The sequence below is a fragment of the Microtus ochrogaster genome, linkage group LG7_11, assembly GCF_000317375.1.
Source record: "Microtus ochrogaster isolate Prairie Vole_2 linkage group LG7_11, MicOch1.0, whole genome shotgun sequence".
NCBI classification, from domain to species: Eukaryota; Metazoa; Chordata; class Mammalia; order Rodentia; family Cricetidae; genus Microtus; species Microtus ochrogaster.
The window spans coordinates 19,791,328-19,808,287 of NC_022032.1; the positions used below are offsets into that span (position 1 = coordinate 19,791,328).

Here is a 16,960-nt window from a genome sequence, read left to right on the forward strand (position 1 = left end):
GTGTGTGTGTGTGTGTGTGTGTGTGTGTGTGTGTGTGTGTGTCCCGAGCTGTGATAGCACAAGTCTGAACAAGCTGAGCAGACGTATTATTATGTTGGGTCTTGTCATATTCTTGGTTCAGAAAAGCAGCTTTGATACTCTGTTGCTCTGTGGGGGAAATAGTTATAATAGTATAGTTTTGATTTCAAAAGGTGATCTCTAGATTTCAAGAAACTGTTTTCAGTCTTGTGCCCTAGCTTTCAAAGGAATGCATGCTGTTTGACGTTAGTGGCAGAGTGAGCACTTGTTGCGTTGCTGTAGAAGGTTAGTGCAGTCTCCCCGGCTCATTTCCCATTTCTTCCTTTGCCGTGTGCCAGCCTTGGGGGCAATCATTCATTCATAAGCTTTTAAATTAGAGCTGTTCTTGTTCTCTAGTGCACACTTAATTATTTTAGACTCGTCTCTATATTAAATTGCTTATAATCTGCAATTCGGGGCTTTGGTATATATTGATGTTCATCTAATTTTCTTCTGTGTATCTTGGCTTCTTCTTCTGGCTCTGTGAAATGTAGGTAAGCATTTTTATTACCGCAGTAACAGTGTATTCTGAGCTCAGAGCGCTTTGGTAGAGGAAATGATAGCATCTGACATTTCTTGGGCAGTTTCTTGCGTGCGGCACCATCCTTGGCTGCTGGGAATCCCGTAGTGGGACTGATCAGCTCACTGGAAGGGGTGCTGTTTTCATCTCCGCTCCCAGAGACGCACACCAGGGTTCAAGGCAAAAGAAGCGATTCACACGGCCAGGAGCGCACCAAGGCAGGCCTTGGTTCCAGAGTGTAGTCTTCAGGACCTTTTTCCTTTCTCTCAAATACAATTCCATAACTCCTCTCCAGACTTCTGGGGTTTGCTTTAGTTTATGTGCGCTGATTAATTTATTCATCTTAGGTATAATATCTTGGGGACTGTAAACGAAAGTGATCTAACTGGAACAGCCAATTATGGATCTCCTGACATTTATGACTACTTCTGCAGGGAGGCTGAGAGACATGTTGAAATTTAGGCTGGTCTGTTTTACCAGTTGGAAAACTTGTTTTGGAGTCTCTTGGCGGAAGCAGCACCTCCTGACCCTTAGGTGGTTTGGGCTTCTTCACACCTCTTTCTCATATTATCCCTGTTAGCCTTGACCATGAGGGTATGATTGATTAGGTGGAAGGGAACAAAAGATGTCATTTCCTTCTTTTTTGAGTCATTTGAGCATTTTATGGCAAGAATTTTTTGAGGGTGTTTTTTTTTTTTTTTTTTTGGTTTTTCGAGACAAGGTTTCTGTGTAGCTTTGGAGCCTATCCTGAAACTAGCTCTTGTTTGTAGACCAGGCTGGCCTTGAACTCACAGCTATCTGCCTGCCTCTGCCTCACAAGTGCTGGAATTAAAGATGTGTGCTACCACAACCCGGACTTCTTTGAGCATTTTTAATGGCATTATTGAAAATTTTTCTTACATACAATATAATGGAGAAATGGAACAGAAGTAAATGGCTAAAGTGTTACCAGGAAAATGAAATTTGACCGTGGGACCATTAGACTGTGGATGTAATGCCTCGATTGAGTGGCAAGCCATGTCACTAATGATTGGCCTGTGGGCATTCTGGAGACCTGTTCTGCCCCCTGGAGTGAACCTGGCATCTTTCTCTCCTAACAGAATTCTGCCTAAGGAATCACCAGCACAGAACCATGGAAGTCCACGAATTGTTTCGGTATTTTCGGATGCCAGAGCTGATTGACATCCGGCAGTATGTGCGTACGCTTCCAACCAACACACTCATGGGCTTTGGAGCTTTTGCCGCGCTCACCACTTTCTGGTACGCCACGAGACCTAAGGCTCTGAAGCCACCCTGTGACCTCTCCATGCAATCTGTGGAAGTAGCGGTAAGTGGGGGGTGGGCCCAGCCTGCCTTGTGGGCTTTCGCTTCATGTTCTCTGAAGAGTTTAACCTCATTTATGTGTCTTTGAGGACAGTTTCTAAAGAGAAATTGTTGGTAGCTAATCCATGCAGAAGCCAAGTAAATTACAGGGCAGGGCACGGGAACAGATAACGTACAGTAGGTTAGTTGTCTCTCCAGCATTACACGCAAGATAGTTTCAGAAATCACACCGAGCTTCCCTGTGCAGGCTCCGTGTCGGAATAGAAAAGTCTACCAGGAGAAAAAGAGAACGCGGAACCTGGTTCAGTAGGGTAGAGTCACCAGATGGTCCCGAGAGTTTTATTTGGGGCACATCTGATCTGTAGAACTCATTCTTACCCCATTGAAAGGGACTCTGTGGTTTCATGCAGGGTAAGGCTGAATTGGCACTTAACAGCAGATGAGCTGCTGTTGAGGACAGGCACGAAGAACCGGTCCTCAGGAGGCATCTGTGCTTGCGCTGAGTACCGCATTGTTGTGAAGAAGCCATGCACATGACAGCCAGCATGTGTGATTAGGAATATGGGTGGGATGGTGTAAGAAGCCTCTAGACCCTTCCATGAACATCCTTCCTTGGCTTTCCTGTCTCCTCTTCCTTTCCTTGATCTCTTCCCGAAGTTCACAGAAACACGCGTGATTGATTGCAGTCCCCAAGGCACTTCTCCTCTTCACACCCTCACTGCAGCTGCTCGCTCCTCCGCCCTGGTCAGGATTAGCTCTCAGTATTTGTTACTTTCAGCACAGAAAGAGCTTGGGAAACACAGACGTTCGCTGCTTCTAGCGAGAGGTGAAAGGTCCCCCAGCTTCTCCCCACTTTGGTCGCTGTGGCAGACCAATGTGCCTCTCTGCAGAAAGCCCTGGCTAGATTAATAGCTTTGTGATACTAATGGGTTTTTATTTCAAACAAGTTCTGGGCTTCGCTGATACGAAATTCTTAAAATATACCAAATGTGACGGGTACAGGCAAGGGCTGCCTTCTGACAAAGCTGGGCTCTCTGCTTCATTTTCATGGGGAAGTGATGGTGTTCCACCCAGCTTACCACACTCCAGCGAGGACTCAACTTTCCCTAGAGTGGGTGTGGCTCTGTGGCATTCCTTCTCTTCTGCCTGGCACCTGGTACCATTGTTGTCACTATCAAAAGGGCAGGTGACAAATACAGAGTTTAGACACCAATAATTCAGCAGGAGCTCTTAGGAATTCCCAATTCTCACCAGAGGAGACATTGTGGGGACACCTGCAATGTGTTTTTTAAAAGAGATTTATTTATATTTTTATTACATGTATGAGTGTGTGCCTGCATGTATATACGCATACCATATGCTCTCAGAGGCCAAAAGATGATGTCATATCTGGGGCTGTACATGGTTGTGAGCTACCATGTGGGTGTGGGAACCGAACCTGAGTCTTCTGGAAGAACAGAAAGTGCTCTTAGCCCCTGAGCTGTCTCTTTAGCCCTCACTGTGTGCTTTTTAAAGTTCCATCTTAGCATGCAGTGGCTGTTCCTTAGTAAAATAATTATACATGTTCCATGAAGATCAGCTTAAGATTACAGATAAGCACAACACTGAAATTATAATTTTACTACTCAGTACATAGGAGTTCTGATTTTTCTCTTTGTTTATAAGAAACAGATTTAGGTCTGAGTTTCAGAATTCAGTGATTTTAGAAATAATGAATTTTCTTTGCTTTTTAAAAATTGAAATATAAAGCTTGAAGTTTAAACGTAGTTGGAGTCTGGTAACTCAGTAGTTGTGCACACATTATAGGGAGCATTTTTCTGCGGGCCTCTGTTGGCAAGACAGACAAATAGCACTGATTTCTTATGGTGTTACTGATACCTGGCAACAGTTTTGGGGCTGTTGTGTTTTCCTGCTTTGAAAGCAAATGGGTACCACTCACTGGTCACCTGCTGTTCGCTCCTTACCCTGCTCCTCCCAATTCTTCCCGTTTCTATCACTTCCTTTTCTCTAAAATGTACATGGATGTTACGATGAGAAATCCACACTTTGGTCTGAATGCTTCTCCTCCCCACACACCCTAGCGGTTTCCAGGCTCTGGTTTGTGTAGTACCAAGCCAAGACTTGGGTGTAAGTTCCATCTTCTTCAAGTTTCCTGTGGCCACTCAGAGTGGTAGGAAGGATGTGACTACATCTCTGTGGACCCATCAGGAAAGGCTTGGGATCAGGATCTTGAAACTTTGAGGATGGTTTAATTAGGCTGTATTTTAAGAGTTGCAGCCCACCTGTGAGCCTTGGTTACCTAAAGACCAACCTCTCCCTTGGGGCTAGGAGGAACACCCACTTGCTGCTTGCAGATCAACGCTTCTGCTGCTCCACCACTTTGAACAGATGTGAAAACAGGTTTTGTGAGGGTGGGTTATTTGTTTTGTTTTAAACTCCCTCCATACTTGATATACCAGATTGCTTATTTTCTTCACCTGCCCTTGCTTGCCGAGCTTGATTTCCTCATGTTCCCTTAGTGAAGATGCTGCTCACCGCGGTGACAGTGACTGGAAGCCTTTATTGGTTAGCAGCCAGGCCCAGGGGAAGCATCAAGACATGTGGAGGCTGAGAAGTGTGTAGACTCGGGTATGGGTCAAATGAAAGTGTTTTACTGTAGGTACAAAGGAGAGAACTTCCAGAGACATCTGGAAGAGTTCAGAGCAGAGAGGGAAAGCAGTGGACTGGACGTAGACGCAGGCTGGGACCAGCAGTGAGAGAAGAGGAGGAGGGAGGAGTGAAAGGTGGAGGCTAAGAGAGGGCAAAGGGGGGAACAAAGAGGGTAAAAGAGAGGAGGACAGACAGACAGACAGACAGACAGACAGACAGACAGACAGACAGACAGAGAGCAGAGCCGGAACAGCAGAACGAATAGCTGTGGAGAGAGAAGCCCATGATCTACAGAAGTGTAGGGAAGGGGGAGGTGAGGAGAGCCAGGGTGCCAAGATAGACTCTGAAATGTCTAACAGGTTCTTGTGACACTGAGGGAGGCTGGAGACCAGGGTGCACTTGGGTACCCTAATAGTCACCACAGATGGCCATTTGTCCTTTCTACCAGTGATATGAGAAATGGCTTCTTTGGCAGAGGGAACAGGCTTCACCAGTTCCTGAGGAATGCTGGCATTGTCTGACCACCAGTTTGGGGAAAAGAGTTTCCTTTGGGCCTGACAAGAAGGACCTGAAAGATAGAGACTTGACAGCCCTGATACATTCATCTGACTTTGTTAACCTCCACATTTTATGTCTAAACGCTTAAGTAAAGTCCCTGCCCAGCCCTGCTTAGAAGACACACCTGCCCTGGCCTGTGATGTGTTCATTGCTGGTTTGTTAAGACCGGGACTCTGGGAAGGAGAGTGGATCACTGTGATAAAGGAAGGTTGGAGGGGGAGGGTCCAGTAAATCTGAAGGATCAGTGCCTGGAGCCTCGGGACTCAGGAGGGGAGGCCTTTCTGAAACCAAATATGTAGGCCTGTAATTTTAGCAGTGAAACAGGAGAGTCGCAAGTTTGAGGGCAGATTGGGCTACATAGCAAGAGCCTATCAAAACAAAACAAACCATCAAAGAAAGATAAGAAATGGTGGCTAAATTCTGTGGGTACAGAATCAGAAACCATTAAGAATCCAGTGGTTACATCTGTAGGAGAGCCTAGGAAGGCATAGAGCCAGCTTTTCTGTCCAACCTGAATCAGCCCTCCTAGGCCGGACACAGATGTAACTGGAGAGGAATCTGATACTGCTGAGGGTGTGTGCCCACCTCTGAGGCTCAAAGGATTTGGGCTAAAACCTGCTGTATGGCGCAGGTGAGATCCATGGGAATTCCTGAAGGAGGCAGCAGAGAGAAGAGAAGTGTGACATTAGCACCGAGAGGCTTATGTGTCAAGTTAGTTTGGAAAGGTGTAGGGCTACCACTAGGTCATAAAGAATGTCAGTGGGAACTCATGCTTTATCCAGTTATTGAAATGAATAAATTGGAACAAATAAGAATTTATGCCTATAAGTCCTTAGCCTTTCTAAAACAATCTTTAGACTGTCAGAATTTAGGGTAGTATTTGCTTCTGGTGAGTAAACCACAGACTGTAGCAGATAATCTAATCTGCTACATGTAGATCTACAAGTAGATGTGGGTCCAAGTTTGGATTCATAGCTTCTAAAATGCAGAACCAATTTCTTGGGTATAACTCATCTGCTTTCCAAGTTAGAAGACTTGCACTTCACAGTAAATGATAACAATATTTGGGATGCGTGCTAGCTGGTGACCCTCATATGTGAAGGGTTAAAACTTACACATTCATATATTGCACTGTATGTGACTAGTGACTCTTCTTAGCGTGTTAATCATATGTTCCAGAAAGTCTAATGCAGAGGGTGTGTAAGTCCTGAGTCTTCCTCCACTCACTGAATCCAGCTGCCAGACTTGCATCCATTCAGCAAGCACTTGAACTTCTGCTATAGGAGGCTCACAGTACTGGGGCAGGACAGACATCTGTCCTTGGGAAGCCTCTGGCCGGGAGATGAGCTGCTCAAGGCCTTTCTCTCTGTGACAGAGGTCAGGTGTCATTTGTTTTTGTTTGTTTGTTTCTTCGAGACAGGGTTTCTCTGTGTAACACCCCTGGCTGCCCTGGAACTCATTCTGTAGACCAGGCTGGCCTCAAACTATGAGATCTACCTGCCTCTGCCTCCTGGGCTATTCTGAAACCCTATGACCGGTGCTGAGTCAGGGAGCTCTGGTTGAAGTGGGCAGCATCAAATCCTGCTAGGAGGTGGACATCTAGCAGCAAAGCTGAGTGGAAGCTGCCGTGGAACGGGCTTGGACAGCAGTGACCATGGCTGTCTCTGACACAAGCCTGAGGGTCTGCGGGAACGCCCAAGCCACTTGTAAGATGAGGACTAAAGCTTTTTAACTGAAGGGGAAGTAGCAGCTGAATACTGAGCGCTGCCAGGGACCACGGCAGCATGTGGTTATTTCTGCAGCTACTTAGAAACATGGCATAAAAAGTGCTGCTCTGTAGTCATCTGTAGATGCAGACCAGAGAGCAGTTAGTAGACACGTGTAGGACGGGAAGTACCCATGATGCTTCAGAAGAACCTCCAGGCACGAGGAGACTCTTGTCTGTCTGTCATCTTCACATGAATCCTGTTTTCAGGCAGCCACGTTCATTGACGTAATCATTTGTCACTGCAGGGTTCTGGTCACTGTTTCCCATGGTCTAGTCTCTCCTGGTCTTGATTGCAAAAAACGAATTATGCAATGTGGTCAAATAAAGAGGCGCCAATGTTTGCCCTCACAATTCTGCTCCCACCCACGCAGAGAGTTCCTGAACACATTTTTCTGAAAGCTGTTTCAGCATCTGAGCACGTCTCTAGCTGGCAGTCCTCACAGAACAGTAGGGATGAGAGGGAAGGAAAGCATTTTCAGGGTGCTTCTCTTCCGAGAGTCTGCTGCAAGTTTGCAGACATCAGTGTTCCATGCCTTTAGGTGACGTTAACACCTTTCTCGAAACTTAACAGGCTCTCTGATAAGTTATCAAACCTTTCTGGATATAGTTTCCTTACTATACTCATCCTCTTGGAACCTGAATATAAGGTGTTCCTATGAGGAGCCTGCTGACTTTGAAGCAATGCAGCAGATGCCTGGGCCTTTAAATTGGGTGGGAGGGGGGAGTGTCAGGCTGCTAATAAACATTAGCAGTGGGCTGGGGGCACTGAATCAAGGCAGGGATTACCGGGAGCTAGGGGCAGAACTTCTGGTCTTCACACCAACACCAGGCTGCAGAAGGATTAAGCAGGTATCTTGGGAAGCTAAGGAAAGAAAGAAGTTGATTATTAGTCTGAAAAAGCTACATGCTGGGTCTGGAGAGGTGGCCTCGTGGTTAAGAGTACTTGTTCTTACAGACGACTGGGGTTCAGTTCCCAGCACCCACATGGTAGCTCATAGACATCTGTAGATGCATTCATCTACATAAAAATAAATAAATAAACCCCAAATAACACTTATAGAATATGCAATATGTCTGCATGTTGGTATGTTGCTGAGTTGTCCATACCCAAGGAAAGCAAAGGCCGATTGCATAGGAATACGATGGTAAATCAGTTCTGGAAACACACATGATTTCAGATAAATGATGCTAACTGCTATTGACCACATTAGACAAGAGATGTATGTACACTGAAGTGACAGAAATGATTTCCATATTTACTTAAGTTTTATCGTGCACCCCCAAATAAGGCCAACAAGTGCCAAATGGGAGGGACAATTTGGTCACCACTCGGTGCTTCCTGCAAAATACTCCTACTGAGCACCAGCATCCGAGAGGCGGAGTCACGTAGGGAAGAACTTGGAGCTGCAGTTCCTTTACTAGCAGAGGTGAAGCCTGGTGCCTTGTGTGGTCTACAGGGCTAGGTAAAAACTTCACAGACAGTCTTCTCCTTTAGCCAGAGCCGAGTGTGCTGAGTTTTCTTCTAGTGATAATTTATTTTCGCTATGTCCCTTCTCCCCAATTTCTCCTAAACAAATCCTCTGGTTGGGAGAGTAGACAGCACAGGAAATTAGCAAGTAGAGAATGAACTAGTTTCAGAAAGTATCAAGGGCTTTCAGGGTTAGACGGCAGTGTTTGTTTAGGCCCTGTCTTCTCAAACATAAAGGGAAGGCTACATGGGCAAGTCTGGAGGAGCCTGCTTGCAGAACTCTTCACCAGGCTAGCTGGATTTGAAGCTCTACTTCACTGCCTTGTAAACAGGGAATCGAGGAGGGACAGAGTCAACAAATCTGTCCTTACTGGGCAGTGGCTGACCTTGACAGGCCCCACACACTCTCCCTCAGCTCTGGGAAATCCAGCGCCTACAGTGTCTTTGCCCCTGGGAGTAATGATCCATAGTTAAATAGTAAGCATGACCCTTGCCCTGTAGCCTCTGCCCTTCACCTATTGAGACAGTTTAGGGGTGTTGTTTGAATACTTTGTCCCTTGCCATTCAGAGGTCACTAGAGTATGGGGTGCCACCCACAGGCTGGCCTTTCGGAGATAAGATCTAATGTCGCTGAAAAGCAGTTTCATCCTGTTTCTGAAAAGAAGTGTGTGTGAGCCGGGAAGTGGCATGTCAACCTAGTGGCAAATGTCAGGTGTAGTGCAGGGAGGAGTGGACTCTGGCAGGGAGCAGCCGCACAGGCCCTTCACCGTCAGGACTGTGCTTCTGTTTGCTGCCTTTTTCCTTAGAATGGGTTGAGCATTAAAACTTGAGGTTGTCTCCTGAGAAGGCACTCCCCCCCCCTTCCTTTTCTTCTCTTTTTCTTCCTTTCTGCTGGGTCCCCTATCTTCCTGGCTTGCTTTTTTATTTATGTTTCTGTAGATATGCATTTTATAGATAGAGATGAATGAGACTTCAATGTAAAATTGGACCCCTCTAAGAAATCCTCAGGGACATAATTTGCTGTACTTTAAATATGAAGGTAGGCCAGAATAGCTCACCACCACCTGGTTCTCCAGATCCACCGAAGACATAGGCACTCCCTGTTTTCCTGTCCCTACCACCACCACCTGTCAAATACTGATGGTTCTCCAGATCCACCGAAGACATAGGCACTCCCTGTTTTCCTGTCCCTACCTTTCCCCATTCCTCAAGGGTTAATTCGAGTTTTTACTTTCGAATTTAGCCTAATTCAACCTCGACTGTATTTACTAATTCAATGTTTAGAAAAACTGATCCAAAAGGGACCCTGTAGATGTTGGAGAATATACTAGTAGCAAAGGCCTTGGCTTTGGATTCATCTTCTTTGGTTTTTAAATTTGGAAAACCATATTCACATTGAAGCAGACCCATAATTCCCCTGCTTTCCAGTCTTGATTGATTAGGCTCTGCAATGTGAGGCTATTTCTTGAGCACAGCCCACTCCCCCACCCCTCCTGCTTTCTGCAGGTTATGTTAGGGGGCCACACTTAAGACATTTTCCATTTCAGTAGCAGCTGTTCCTAGAAATATATCTGTGCACCTGGATAACCTAGTAATTAAAGGCTCTGTTTTGTGGCACATCTGAGCACTCTGGCTCAGCTGTCAGCCTGCAGAGTGCAGGACTCAGGTGATGAATGTCCAGCCCTTCCATGTAGCATTTGTATTCAGGAAGGATAGGAACACTCCCACTCATCCCAGATAATGGTTCTTTTAGGGGAATCTGTGATCGTTCATAGAGCAAATTTCAAAGCATGGCGCTTACTGCCTAGTGTTTCTCCCCATTTCACTACCCTCTTCTCCAGATCATAGTTTCCCTTACAACTGAAGGACAACGGGACCTTTGCCCAGTTTTACTTGTCCCTTAGAGTTAGTATCTCTTCCTCCCTTGGCATCTCCTCACTGCATCATTTTCAAGCCTTTGCTAATTAGTTTAATTAATAATTAGGCTAATAATAAACACCTTGTCCTTAGGTTATGTTGTCAAGAAGACGGCTTTATTAGGAGTGCAATGAACTTCTTTAGGTTTGGTTTGATAGTTTTGCTTCCATCTTCCCCAAAGTCCTGAAGATGGCACCAAAAGCTTAAACCTAACTAAAAAATGATTTAGCTAAAGTGTTGCTATACAGTGACCCTCTAGAGCAGTTTTTGGAGAGTTGGGAAGTAGACCGGGAAGGTTGTCCTGCCATGAGGGTTGTGATCCTCCCTACCTAGCTAAATCCTGTCCGCTTTTCAAACTTCCCCTGGACTCGGAACTGTGATTCTCCATGCCTTAATTCTTCCCTTTTCTCTGTTAAATGACAGATTGCATATTGCTCTTGGCATCACTGCCTTCCTTGCCCAGGCCACTGCCTAGACTGAGCCCACATAAATCCTTTTCTCTCTAGGCCCCCCCCCCCACAGCCTTTCCTACACACTATCTATGGTAGGTTTCTTTCTACAGTGCTGCCCTGATCTGCTCCACTCCCCTGCTTAGGACTTGTCCCTGGGATCCTGCTACTCTGTAGGGCAGGACTAGGGTCTCCGACAGCCTTGTTGAAACCCTGATTGCTTTATCACACCTTCAGTGTTTCCCAACATATGTCGGTTGCTCCCCCAGTTTGTATTTTGTAGGTGTGGTCTCTAAGAAGTAAGAAATATTAAGTATGAGTCTTTTCTATTAAATACTATAAAACTTTTTTATCTTCCCCACCTTTTAAAAACTTCCATGGAAATTTTTAATTCCCTCCACACCACCCCCAACTGATAAACCTTTGTTACAATAAGGCCTCCTGCTGCATTCCAGGAATTTTATGACCTTAAGACAGCCTGGGTAATCAAATGAGACTATGAAGTCTTACTCCTGCCAATGGGGAAAGGACACAAGTCTGATTGGCCAATATTCCTTGGAGTCTTTGGTCATTCGAGGGCAAGATGTCTCAGTTACCTCTGCACTGCAGTGTCCTGACATGATTATGGCTTCACAGCTTCAGCAGGGAAGGCATTGTGGAGCACTTCGTCCATGGGACTGAAGAAGTTCGTGTTTATGTTCCCACAGACAGGAAGTAGAGAGCCAGCCAGAAACCAGGGACTAGATACACCTTGAAACACCTACCCCATCACCCACATCTGTCTACTAGGCCCCACCTTGAAAGGTTCCACAGCCCCTCTTAAGAGAGTGACTGACTAGAGAACACATAGCCAAAGCATGAGCCAGTGGAGTAACACTCCAGATTCAAACCATAACATTGATCATCTCATAGCATAAAATACAGTGTTAGTTCAGCCTAGAGTCCCACGAGCCTTCACAGTTCCGTCCTGACCAAAAGTCTACGTCTTTACCGAGACCCAAAGCGGTCTTTTCGCTATTAGCTCCTAAAAAAATACAAAAACTATAGACTTCCAATATACAACGACACAGAGCAAACACCCCATGAAACAGAGCAAGGGGTTGGGGACCAAAGCAAGGCCCAGAGCCAACAGGGAAAGTATTCAATCGTGTAGCCCTGTGTCCAGTATGAGAGGCACATGTTGTATGATGTACGCTCCAGTGGACTTGAGGAGCCTCTGTCCTTGCCACAAGTGACACACACAGCCTCTGTCCTGAGACGGCTCTGTTCTGTGCTTACAGCTTCCCTTGGCAGACAGCCTATGTTCTTGTCCTCTCCAACATCCCGGAACTCTGTTGTAACTTAGTCTTCACCTTCATAGCTTCATCTCCTGACCTCTCAGGGGTCCCCCGCAGCAAATCTGGTGCTTATATACATTGCCTGGTTCACAAGAGTTTCTGAAAACTCTTGGTGGAAGCGGCCATGCTTCCATACTTCTAGCACGCCCACACAGCTAGTACCACGAGGACAACACGCATTGCCGCTCTCAGCCCGAGCGGTACCTGTGCCCTCGTGCATTGTGGTCACAGTCGCCTCTGAGTTCCCTTTTCCCCATCTGTGCCCCTCTTGCACCATGACCACAGTTGCCTCTGAGTTCTGGAGAACCTGGGAAAACACTTTCTTATGCAGCTCTGTGCAAGTCAAGCACCCTAGGAAAGCTGTTTTATTGTTCTCACAGTTAGCGGCTAGTATTCATTTTTTTTTTTCCCTAGCATCCTCTATCATTTTAATTGCCTTTATTCACAAGGGAATTTGTGTATCCACAAAGTGATGTTACTTACCATCATAGCTTTAAAAATACGTTACCTTTGTATAATTATATTTTAATTAAAATTAAGATATAATTATATCATTTCCTTCCCTTTCTTCCCTCCAACCCCCTGTGTATTCCCCATCTCAAAATTATGGCTGTGCCCCCCTTTTTTACTTGTTATTGTTACACACACACACACACACACACACACACACGCACACACCTCTAAACATAATATAACCTGCTCAGACCATTTAGTATTAATTATATGTATATGATTTGGGGGCTGACCACTTGGTATTGGGTAATCAGTTATGGGACTCATTGGGGAACTATTTCTTCTGCTCTCAGCATGCCTTAGTTGCCTGAGTTCTTAGTGTATGGGTGGGGCCCTGTGAGATATCCCCCTTCCCCGCGTCACAAGGAACATTTTGTTTTTAAAGGAAGGTCTTCAAAATGAGTTTTGGGGTTTAGACATAGATTTTATTTTTTGTTTGTTTGAACTTAGTTCTTCGGTATTGGTATGTTTGCACAGCACATGGTACAGGATCTCAAGCAAGTATAAAATATAGTTGAACCACCTTCTCTCTTATACCCTCTGCCTTCCCCTAAATACCTTCATGTCATGTATATGTATATGATGGTGTGTGTTATGTAAATGGTGGTGATAGATATTTAAATGGTGTGTATATATCATTTGATAGTGAGATATACAAAACCCAGGATCCAGGAATTTTTGGTGGGTAAAGTCTCCAATTCTTGAAAAGTCCACAGGGCTCCTTTTCTATTGTCCCGGTAAATATTACCTGGCTTTTCTTTAGTGGTCAATCTCTTTAACAATTACCTTGTTTACAACTTTAAATAGGATCCCATTCTGGCCAAACTCTATCCTTTTTTCTCTCTCTTTCTTTAGATCATTTTGTTCTCAAGTCTCACAGTAAAGCTGACTAAAAAAAGCAGCTAGCAATAACCATGCAACAGCTTAAAGTTATATAGTTTTACGTTTTTCTCCTCCAAATTGGTTAGTTAGTACTGTTACTGTTTAGTTCAGCTTCATTTATTTATTTATTTTTCTGGATGTGGGAAAAGTATAGACACGTTCTTTACCAGAACGTCCTACACGTGAATTCTCGTCTAATTCCTAGTGGAGCCCTCGTCCCTCTGAAAATCCACGAGCAGTCTTCACCGTCCATAGTCCCGAGGCATTTTCATCCTCCAGACTCCCTCCGTGGTCGCTCATTAAGCTTTCTTAACTTGTCTCCTGAGTCCTACAGATCGCTCCCGCAGATCCTTCCAGCAGTCCAAGAGTCGGATTCAGTCAAAGCCACGGCACCATTTTCCTGGTGTTCATTTCTGTATGAGTTTTGTGTCATGAATCAGGGGGGCAGAAGGAAGCTCATGAACCGTGTCTCATGGTTTCAGAGGGTGTCAGTCCCCCATGGTAGAGAAGGCTGATAGAGCAGCTTAGTTCATAGCAGTTGGGTTATGTGTCATGGGCTGGACATGCCATGGCGACAGGACGCAGGGAGCTCCGGCAGAACTGGAGGCTCTCTGTCACCTTCAAAGGCCTATACCTGGTGACCTACTTCTGCCAGATAGGCTCCGCCTTTTAAGGGTCAGCAGCCTTCCAAAATAGCACCACTGGCCCGGGGACAGGCATCCAAAACATGAAGCTGCAGGGGCCATTTGAGATTCAAACCATAGCAGAAGTCTTAGGCTCCTTGTTTGCCTGTCTCAGCTGCTCCTCTTAGGGCCGTGAGAGCTTCTCTGTGGAATGCAGGTATCATCTTCACTTTTAAAGAGATGGCATTGTATTGAGAAATGCCACGGATAGTTCCGTGTCATGATGAGTAGGTGAGTGGCATGAGAGGCACCATCCTGAGCTCTGTGTCGTAAGGACAGTGGGGCAACTCTGGACAGCATGGGACAACCAGGGTGCCTGTACTTCAACTCTGGCCGCTCTTTGACCCAGCTTGCTGGGGTGGTTTCCTGTTTTCTTTCACCAAACCTCAAGCCAGAAGTGATCTCTTCAGTTTTAGGACAGTCCTTTCTTGTGGTACTGGATGTTTCATATTGTGTTCTAATTTCCCTTAAGGCTTTCCTGGGTGTTGTAAATGGGAGGGGCTTCCCCTTTAAAATGTGAACTAGGTAGAAGGCACTAACTTAGTAGTTGAGCTCTTCCCTACCAGTGTTGAGGGAATGTCTGAGGGGTTGCTGTGGCTCTCTGGACCCCCGTAGTCTCTCCTAGGGGGTTCGGTAGCTCCTTCTGCCCCTTCGGGGGGCTAGGAACTGATACTCTGTTCGCCGTCAGGACTCTCTGTACATGGCGGTTGTACTTAGGCCCCAGCAGGTGGAGACAGCTTAGATAAAGGTGTTCAGCAGCAGATGTGCCCACCTGTCCAAGCTGCCCATAAACACCTGGAAAGACATGCGTCTGCTCACACACATTTAGTGCTGGCGGCTGAGGTGCCGCTGGCGGAGCTGAAGGTTCTCGCAGACTGTGTTGCAGTTGGTGATGGGAGGGAGCAGTAGCTGTAGGGGATCCTCATGGAAGGATGGAGGGGTTCGTGGAAGTAAAATTGACCCACCTGTCGTTTCCTCCCAAGCTGACAGGATCACCCTCTGTTCTGTTAGTGGATACAGTTGGAGTATGCAAGGTGGTGGCATTGTTCTGGTGTCCCCTCCCTCCCTTCAGCTGTGTCTGGCAGCGCACATACCTATAAATCTGTGAGCAGCTTTTTTTTTTTTTAATCCATCTTCTTTCCTCAAGATTCCCTTCATGGCCATGTTGTCTTAGACTCGCTTCTCCAAAGCTGCCTTGTTTCTTCAAGGGAACAGCTGGCTTAAATTAGCACATCGACAAATTCTGCCCCTCTTCCTTCAGCTGCTACTCACTGCACAGCAGTTTGTATTTTTGTATTTACATCTAACCGACGAATAGTAATGGCATGTATCAATGGTGCACAGTAGGGAAAATAGACTCACAGAACCTCTTCTGCAGTATCATGGCCTTCATTCATTATAGTGTATTATCTACCTGAGAATCGCTAGGGCGGGAGATTTTAAGTGTTTGTTCCGCAAATAAATGGCAAGCTTCGGGAAAAAAAAATAGGCATGTTGATTAGCTTCATTTGGCCGCAGCATGCACCTCTATAGAGACAACATGCTGTGGGCTTCTTGTTAACATCCTGCTTGCCCCTGTCCTTCCCAATAGGGTACTGATGGTGCTCGAAGATCAGCGCTCCTCGACAATGACAAGCTCTTGGTGTACATCTACGATGATGTCAGAACAGTGTACGAAGGCTTCCAGAGGGGCCTTCAGGTGTCAAGTAAGCCCGTAGCTGCTTTGTCGTGACTGACACTTTGCTGTTGTTTCTCATGAGGAATGAGCAGCCTTCCTTGCAAAAAGGCACATCTGCCAGTCTTCCATATACCCAGCATTGTCCCTGTCCTGTCTCCTGTAACTTGTTAGAGCCAATCTCAAAGCTCGTAGGACCCTCCAGATGTCCTCCATCACCAAATACGGCCTATATTTGATGGAGAATCACATGTACTGGGCTCCAATGTTTCCTGTGGTTTTTTTTGTTTTTTTTGTTTTTTTTTTGGATTTTTCGAGACAGGGTTTCTCTGTAGCTTTTTTGGTTCCTGTCCTGGAACTAGCTCTTGTAGACCAGGCTGGCCTCGAACTCACAGAGATCCGCCTGCCTCTGCCTCCCGAGTGCTGGGATTAAAGGCGTGCGCCACCACCACCCGACCCTCCTGTGGTTTTGTTTTTTTTTTAAATATTTAATTGGCCCTGGTCCATCATTTTTTTGAATGTATTGGGCCACTAACATACATATTTTGAGAGAACTACTAACTTTCCAGGGAAGCTGTACCCCATCAGAAACACCGTCGAGAACCCCTGCTATCCAAATGCCTGTCTCCATTACAGCCTCTGTCCAGCTTTCCACCTTGTCTCAGCTCTCAGGCGACAGCACGGCTGGTCCCTCCCCGTGTGTCTTCATGCACTTCCTTTCTAGATCCTAAGTCTGCTCTCCCCACCCTCTCTTGTGTTCTTGACATATGGGTACCTTTAACACCGTGTTGCATTTCGCTGTTTCTATAAACATCTTCCTGGTGCGTCATTCCCACTCCTGTCCCAGTAGTGGGGCATCTCCCCCTTTTCCTCTCAGCATCTCACATCTACTTCAGCGATAACCCCTCACCGTACACAGCTACTCGCCTGGCATGCCCTGCCTTTTGCCCTCCAGCCTGTGCTCCTTGAGAACATGCCCTTCTGTTTTGCTCTCCCCATAGCACTGACACAGGACCTGTCCACAGTAGGTACTCAATTAGTGTGTTGTCCATGAAGGACCTGTTCACAGTAGGTACTCAATTAGTGTGTTGTCCATGAAGGACCTGTCCACAGTAGGCACTCAATTAGTGTACTGTCCATGAAGGACCTGTCCACAGTAGG

At 46.0% G+C, this 16,960-nt stretch overlaps 1 protein-coding gene across 5 annotated transcripts in view; it reads left to right on the plus strand.

The window, feature by feature from the left end:
• Acsl1 (acyl-CoA synthetase long chain family member 1) overlaps positions 1-16,960 on the plus strand; it is a 70,132-nt gene that overhangs the window by 20,646 nt on the left and 32,526 nt on the right. For all 5 annotated transcript variants that reach the window (XM_005362582.3, XM_005362583.3, XM_013352027.2 and 2 more), the window contains exons 2-3: positions 1,678-1,904; positions 15,716-15,830. In XM_005362582.3, coding sequence (XP_005362639.1) covers positions 1,710-1,904; positions 15,716-15,830 — 310 coding nt within the window. In that variant the 5' untranslated portion in view covers positions 1,678-1,709. The remainder of the gene's footprint in view (positions 1-1,677; positions 1,905-15,715; positions 15,831-16,960) is intronic.